The sequence below is a fragment of the Quercus lobata genome, chromosome 9 (assembly GCF_001633185.2).
Source record: "Quercus lobata isolate SW786 chromosome 9, ValleyOak3.0 Primary Assembly, whole genome shotgun sequence".
NCBI lineage: Eukaryota > Viridiplantae > Streptophyta > Magnoliopsida > Fagales > Fagaceae > Quercus > Quercus lobata.
Genome location: NC_044912.1, coordinates 14,397,843 through 14,406,170, shown reverse-complemented (window position 1 = coordinate 14,406,170; position 8,328 = coordinate 14,397,843). Strand labels below are relative to the sequence as shown.

At 34.2% G+C, this 8,328-nt stretch overlaps 1 protein-coding gene across 5 annotated transcripts; it reads right to left on the bottom strand.

Annotated features, from left to right (window-relative positions):
• Window positions 1–1,477: 1,477 nt before the first annotated feature.
• LOC115960233 (splicing factor-like protein 1) lies at window positions 1,478–7,310 on the bottom strand. Of its 5 annotated transcripts, XM_031079024.1 has the most exons (4): window positions 7,097–7,310; window positions 3,284–5,811; window positions 2,475–2,587; window positions 1,478–1,679 (listed from the first exon to the last, which is right to left on the bottom strand). In XM_031079024.1, the coding sequence occupies exon 2, from the start codon at window positions 5,798–5,800 to the stop codon at window positions 3,536–3,538; it is 2,265 nt and encodes a 754-aa protein (XP_030934884.1). In that variant the 5' UTR covers window positions 5,801–5,811; window positions 7,097–7,310; the 3' UTR covers window positions 1,478–1,679; window positions 2,475–2,587; window positions 3,284–3,535. The 5 variants fall into 5 exon arrangements, with proteins under 5 accessions (XP_030934884.1, XP_030934885.1, XP_030934883.1 ...); XM_031079025.1 differs by lacking the exon at window positions 2,475–2,587; XM_031079023.1 differs by lacking the exon at window positions 1,478–1,679 and having other exon boundaries at window positions 1,836–2,587; window positions 3,284–5,880.
• Window positions 7,311–8,328: the final 1,018 nt, after the last annotated feature.

The following is an 8,328-nucleotide window of genomic DNA, read 5'->3' as shown; positions in this document are numbered from 1 at the left end:
ATATGACTTATTGGATTTGAAAATATCCTTTTGGAATGACTTCAAGTCCAGGTCCCACTCGCTAATAAATGTTACATCGTAAATTGATTGGGGTTGGAATTCTTTCCAGTGCACCTTAAATTTTCTTCTACAAAGCTTTAATTTTCTTTGTCCTTGCATTAAAATATAAATAATAAATAATAAATAATTTTCTTTGTCCTTTACCATAATTTTCTTTGATGAGTCGGACCACTTGCTGTGAAAGAGAAAAACATATACCTTACACAAGATATACCTTCTCCATGATTAGGGCTAGGTATTAGGATAAAATGCTAAATCTCATTCTAACTTAACGAAACCCTTAAATACATAAGAAAATTTTGAAATCTTAAATAAAAAATTTAAAAAAATTTAAAAAAAAAAAAAAAAAAAAAAAAAAAAAAAAAACAACAACAACAACAACAACAACCTTCTCTGAAATAGTGTAGGCCCTTACAAAACTTATTTTCTAAATAAAAATATTCCTAAATTGATCCCAATTTATACCCTACCATAAAAGGACTCTAATTTGATTAGGAAAGCCTTAAAAACTCCTAAAATTAAAGAAATAAAACCCTAAATACTAAAATAAAAAAATTACATAAAATTTAAAAAATAAACAAACTACAAAAATTAAACCCATATCTTATCCTACATTAATATACTCCCATCACGACCATACTGATTTACTTACATATTTTGTGTAATGAAAACGTCCATCCTAAGCATGCATCATGATTCTTATGATTATTTTGGTCTGAAATAAGTGCTTTTTCCTAATTTTATGCTATTTGTTAAAAATGCTTTCTTTTTACCCAAAATTTGATTCCCACATGCTATAGCATAAACTTATTCGAACATGCTACCACTCTCTTCTTCTTTTTTTACTCCCAAAATTTAATTAAAATTAGAATTCTTCTAAGGCACAACATTTATACAAGCTGAGTTGTTGTCAACCCACTATTAAGTCAAAATATAATAAAATAAGATTATATATTTATCTTACCACAACTCAAAACATAGGTGTTGTCAAAAATGTTGTGAGATTTTGTTATATTCCTATACTTTCTCTTAAATATTTTGCATTAACAATATATTGCATATGAACCTGTACAGAGATGTCCAACCAGAAGAATAGAGAAAATAACCCCACCCCTCTTCATATAATGATAATAATTTACATCTCAATTCACTAATTAGTTTCTCTAGATGCTTAAGTACATAGGACTGAAAGGAGAATCTTGTGCTAATTACAACATATGGTAAAAACAGAAAATGACACAACATTTAACTAAAAAAAATGAGAGAAAGAAAAGGAATGATGGACTAAGTGTCCATTTGAGAACATCTTATTTAGCTGAAATTAAAAACTTTTTACTGGAAATATTGTAAATAAAGGTAAAAATTAGATGAAATAATATAATAGGACCCATGAATAATTGCAAAAAGTGCAGTGAGATCCATGAATAGTAGTAAAAATAAGCTAAATAGTAAAATAAACTGACAAAAATAATCAATGCCAAACGCACACTAAATACAAGAATTTTACGCAAACAAAACTGAAGAAATTCTTCATTTGAACACAGCCTCAACTGCTATATAATGTTGCTCCCCTCGCCATAATTTGCAATGCCATCTTACTTTCAGGAATAGCCTTTTATCTGGGTAAAAACAAAAGGAACAAAATTCAATTGATATTTCACATCAACTCCGTAATGCAATTTGCAATAAACTACTATCACCAACAGCAAGGAAACAAAGCTTGTCAATCACAGCATGAAAATATGTTAGTCTCTCTCTCTTTCTTTCTTTCTTCCTTTTTTTTTTTTTTTTTTTTTTTTTTGTTTTTCCCTTTCTAGAAGTGAAGGGGGGACCTGTGGGGTGTGGGAGAGCATGGAAGTACCACTTGAGCCAAAGGCTCAATGATATAAAAATACGTTAGTCACCAGCATGAAAATCAATTAACATCACCACCAAAAAGAACATAAATTTCTTTCTATTCAAGGGGAGAGGGAGCCAAGGAACTCCATCTTAACCTGCTTATTAATTCTTTTGCAATGATTCAAGCATGGTTTAAAACTGAAAGCTTCTTGCAACTATTATCAGATATGTCTTTTAAATCCCCTGTCCCTCTCGCACGGAAACCCAGCAGTTTCCAACATCTTCATGATCTGTTATTGAATGCTCCATGTCCATATCTTTAATATCCTAAAGTGAGGTCAGATATGACACATGGTATGCCCCCACAGAGCCTAGAAATTCAGTTCTAATATCAGCAATTTTTTCGGTAGTGGCTGAGAGAGAGGATCATGCATCTTTTCTGCTCTAGTAGATAATGGAATGTAGCATAAGCAATAGCTATGCCATCATGCATACTTGTAGCTCTTCCAAGTTCATCAATGATAACAAATGAACATGGTGTGCAATTATGGAGTATATGTGAAGCCTCACTTAACTCTTCCAGAAAGGTGCCTCTCCCTTGTTGGATGCTATCAGAAGCACTCCTTTGGGTGTAGATACCACCTAACACATGGAGTGTTGCTGATAATGCCAGTACAAAGGAACCAACCTAGAGAAACCAGAGCAAATTTCCATATAAACAATCGCTGTAAGAGATCCAGTATGTCAAACAAAACAAGTAAGAGGGAGATTTCAGACATTACAAAAAATATTTAGCAATCAACACTAGCAGAAGAGAATTCAAACAAAATCTTGTTTCAGAACATTATTAAAATAAATAAAGAGATAAAGAAATGACCAATAAAAAGTATTCTGCTTGACATTCATACACCCAAACCAATTGCAATGTTCTCAATACTTAGCCTTCTTACTAACAATAAAGGATTAGATTATATAAATGCATAGATATGTATCTGAACAGGTTCATCATCATAGAACATAATTCTGCAACAAACTAATTGAGAGGTGTACACAACATTGTAAAATCAATTTTAAGTTGCAGATATAGTGGAAAATTTTACTCCCTGTGTCCATGATTTTACACTTGACAAAGACAAATTTAAGAAATAATAAACACATTTCTTCCGGCTCATCATTATGGGCTACTCAATGTTACCCTTACTTTTTTAAATATTAAAAACTGAAATTGCATCACATTATATGCGAGAAATTGATAAGTGTTATGTGGGAAAATGCAGGACTTATTTTCTTGACATTTTGACAGTAAACAATGATTCTGAAACATCCAAAAGGGATATGTTGACTAATTTTGGGACAGAGGGTAATAGTTTCTCCAGGAGTATACCTTATTTCTGCAAAGAATGGAAAGTGAATGCAGACAATCCAAAGTAGCCAGTGCTTGAACAGCCGCTTGGAACTCGGCATAATATTTACTGAATCCCTTTAGAAAGCTATCCCAAGCAGCTTGACAGGCAACATTTAGCTTCTCATTCTCCAGGAATAACTGGTCTAAAGCAGTCAAAACTTCAGGTGGGTCATAGAGAATCGATTTTTTGGTACTATTTACTTTTAACTTGGGCTTGATTGGTTTATGTTTTTAGAAATATGATTCAAATCCAGAACTAGGGTAATCTGGATCACCAGGGAACTTTGTGATTAAACCACCTGATGAGGATTGAATTTGGTTTGAAGAATTGGAAGATGAATGGAGGCTCCTACAACCGGGTAAATCAGAGAGGCTTGACAAGCCAGATGCAGGAGTAAAGCCTAAGCCTTCACTTTTGAGGACATTACCATGCTTTACAAAAATGGGGGATGAATGCAAATTCATGCCATTGCTTATAGGAACGGGGGTTAGAGGCACAGGCAGTATTGAGCCTGGTATCCACCCAGACCAAGCCATTTGGCTTGTGACATTTGGAAAAATTGGTGGAGGCCCTTGGTATGGTGAAAGATGGCTCAAAAACAAGGATCCAGGGGGTACCCCAGCTATTCTTACTGCCAACATATGCCCATCCATTCTGCACCCATTCAAATGAGCCATTGCCGCAGCTGCATCAATTTGATTCTCAAATTTGACAAAACCATAGCCTTTACTAATTCCTGTGGTTTGATTTCTTATAACTCTTGCTTTGGTAATCTTACCAAATGGAGAGAAAAACTCTAGTAATCGGTTGTCATCCACATTTTCTGGTAGGTGGTTAACATAGAGGTTTGTATTATCAATTTCTTTGTTAGGTCTGTCTTGAGTTTTTGTAGTTGAGCCAAGGCTGGACCCAGAACCCTGCCCAGATTTGCTCTGTGGAGACATTGCTATCACCCCACAAGTTTCTGTGGGATGTTTGTAGCTGCCACATTTGTCACAGCATACCATTTTAAAAGTAGATTGCCGTTGCGGGCAGGCAAAACAGTGGTGCCCATGCTCATGACAAATTCTGCACATATTTGCCTTCAGTGTGGCAAGCTCTTCTAACTGGACCCGCTTATGCTCATTCATTGCATCATCAATTGGATTTAGTAGTTTCTCAACCATCCCAACTGCTGCATCCAATGATTTTTGGTTGTCTGCCTCTATATAGACATGCAAGTCTTCATCATTTTTCTGTGGATTTGTTGTTTTGTCTTTACCCCTTAAACGGATCTTAGCCCCTGTTTCCTTCTCCATTCTCTTCTGTGTTTTCCCAAGAGGGCCAATTATAAGTCCAACAAAGTTATAGTTAGGATATTCTTTCACCGGTATGTAAATTTTTTTACACAGCTTCGAGGACTTATACTCCAAAGGTGGTTTGAAAGTGGAATTCTTCTTAATCAACTTAGATATAATATGTTGACGTTTCTGGACAAGTTTCTGATGGAGCCTTACTTGCCGTGGATTTAGTCTGATACCAAGGATATCATGCACTGGTTCGAGAGAAGGAGATCTTTCCTCCATAGGCTTGTCATCATGGAGCTCAGATGTTTGCAATTTTCTGTTTATGTCTGCAAGTTCAGCTTGCAACTCCTGAATCTCTGAATCCAAATCTGATCCCACAACAAACTCTTTCCCAAGGTCAGGCAGCTGAAGTGGACCTAACAGTTTCAGCTGCAAATCATCACTAATCCACCTGGTTTTCTTTCTTTTACTAGCCTGATCATTCTCTACTTTTTCCCATCTACTATGTCTTCGTTTTCTAGAACTCCCTGTACCTTCCTGTTGTTCAGAAGAACATTTATCACCAAGTGTCATGGCAAGCCCAGACTGACTGTGGAAATGAGGAGCAGCATACGAAGATTCTGATTCTGGTTTTAAGGATTCCTCTTGCCTACATTTCTTTTGTGACTTATAACCCTGCTGGGCAACTGACTCACCAGTTGATGCATCCAGTGACCTCTTCTTGTATGAATTGTTAGGATCAGTGCTTGAGTGGCATTCAGCTGGAGATGCTTCCAGCGCATTTTCAACTGGTTCTTCACTCCCATTGTTGCTGTGGTTAAAATATGACTGAGCATCACATTCTGAAGGCTCCTCAATTTGTTCCAACAGCACCTTACTTGGTTCCTCTTCCAGTTCCTCAATTGGATCCTCTTCCAAGTCATCGCTTGGTTCTTTTTCTAGCTTATTTCCTATTTCCTCAACTGATTCCTCTTCAGGATCCTCCTCTACTTCACTTGGTTCCTCTTCTGGATCCTCCTCTACTTCACTTGGTTCCTCTTCCGGATCCTCCTCCAATAGCTCATTAGCAATGTAACGCCTGTCTGAAGAAGACTGAGGAAGACATTTACCAGCTGCTGACACTAAAACTGCTTTCTCCTCTAATCTTTGGTTTGTTTTATTTTCTTTGATGTCATTCCTTGAAACTTGTGAAAATTTATGGTTCCTCATTGCACCTTAACCTGCTTCTACACATATTACATTGTCAGCATTTATAGAGAAGACACCTCAAATTAGTGCTATTGCAGCATCTGAGATTCCAAAATGCACCAGAAAACACAACCGAAGAAAATTAGTTACTTCCATGCCATTAACTGACAGAAGATAATGTATTTAAGAAGAAGAAAAAGACAATTGCAATCTGCATAGTCACAGAGAAACCATGACTCATGAGCACTGCTGATAATTATATATATGTGTTGTTGATACTTCAGTCAAGAAAAACATAAACAGCCATAAGATATCCTCAAACTCCATCAACAAATTAACCCCAAAAAAAAAAAAATGTAACGCAATGTTATAATAATTGTCCAATGCAATAATCCAGAAAGTAACAAAGGAATTCATCCATCCCCCAAAAAAGAATATGTAATAAGGAAAAGACTGAAGCAAAACAACACTCCTAAGAATTTTCTTTTTATAAGTCAATAGTTGGGGTAGGGGGGATTTGAATCCTAGATGTGTAGTTAGAAACACTAAGGGGTGTCAACCAATTTAGCTACAAGGCTCTTGGCAACACTCCTAACTAAAATTAGCTCCCTAATGTAACCCCTTTTCTTATCTTTCATCAAAATTATATTGCAATCAAAATACATATTTTGATGCACAAAATAAATCTTTTGTGATTTTTACTTTTCTAATTATTGATCATTGCTAGTTAAACAATGCAAGAATTGACTTCATATTAGTCCTGATAAGTGAAGTTTGGCCGAAAGCCTTGTAGCCCAACGGCATTCCTTGCTCTCCTTTACAAGAAGAATTATGGTTCAAATATGCCATCCCCCATTGTTGTAACTATCAAATTATAATACATCCAGTGTTCAAAACCATCACGACACCCTCCCCAACTATCTAACTATCACTTCTCAAAAATAAAAATTTAAAATATACACACACTTATATATATATATATATATATATATATATATAATTAAAAAAAATCAGCTACTTAGAGAAACTCCAAAATTGATTTGTTATCTCTACTTGCTTTCTTAGCTCTTAACCTTCCATATTTATCAAGCTTGAACAAATTCGTTAGCAAAAATCAAGCAAATTCCTTTCTTCATAATTACTGAATCTGAGAGCATTCAATATATAAGCTGATAATCACGTCTAAATATCCACACACAGGAAAAAAAAAAAAAAAAAAAAAAAAAAAAAAAAACCAATTTTCAGGTCTGTTGGCAAAAATAACAGTATGAAAGAAACAATATCAAACCCATTAAATAATTCTCAAAAGAAACGAACCTTTGCTCTTTTGTGAAGCGAAAGCAAGACCCAGAAGCAGAAATTACTCCTTCATTCTCTGTATTCTGCCATGGTCATGCTGCATTGGTGCTTACCATATCATCTTTGAGACTGAGAGCTGTGTGGCAAAATATTGACCGTGTAAGACCATAGCATAAAAGCCCCCAAACCTTAAAAATACACTCATCGGTTTTTTTACTCATTAAGCAAAGTAAAATTTGGTAATGTTTGTTTTGTCCAAACTTAGAAGATACTGTAGTTTATGCTTCTTTTTTTTCTTTTTTCTTTTTTTTTTTAATGGGAAGCTTATGCTGTTTTTTTATTCCTTCTTTCTCACCCAAGTAAATACATTAAGCTTGATTTATTTTGTAAAAGGTTTTGCTCCAAATGTTTATGTTTGAAACTACCTTTTTCCATCTATCTAACTCTCTGGAGATTAGAAAGATCATTCATGTGTAATTTTAGTTAGATAATTTTGTTAATAAACCATGTAGTCTGTTTAAATAATACATATATGGATAGTCTAAATCATTATGTGAAAATATGTCTCCAAATATGATTGGAGCCAAATTTTGTTTATTTACTTTTGTCTTTAACAGTCGGGTGTACAGTAGGAGAAATTATAAGATCCACATGGTGGATAAGTGATGTGGTCTACAATTTTACTAAAAAACTTCTACCTGTTTAAAATTGTTAGTTAGAAAATTTTTTAAAACAAAAATTAATTACTGACTTAGCAATTTTAAACAAGTGGAAGTTTTTTAAATAAGTGGAAGTTTTTTAGTGGAATGGTGGACAAGTGACGTGGTTCACCAGAGGACTCTATAATTTCTTGTACTGTGGATGATTTGGAGAAACAACAAAAAATGAAAGAAACAAAAATATTTTAATAACATAGGCAATAGAATAGAGTATAGACAATCAAATGTAGGTGTTTTAAAAATTAGTTAGTTAAAATAGAAAAAGTAAATTCTTATTGCATAAATAAAGAAAAGATTTTAGATAAATAGATGTAAATGCTTTAACAACGGGATTTGTCACTTTTCTTAAAAAAAAAAAAAAAAAAAAAAAAAAAAAAAAAAAAAAAAAAAAAAAAAAAAAGGGAATTGTCACCTCAGGTTTTGGTGTGTCACAAAAGGACAATGCAAATGGGCCCTACTTATTACACTCGAAGGTGTACCTCCCATGACTGGAAAAAATAATAATAATAATAATAAAGTAAATGTCATTTC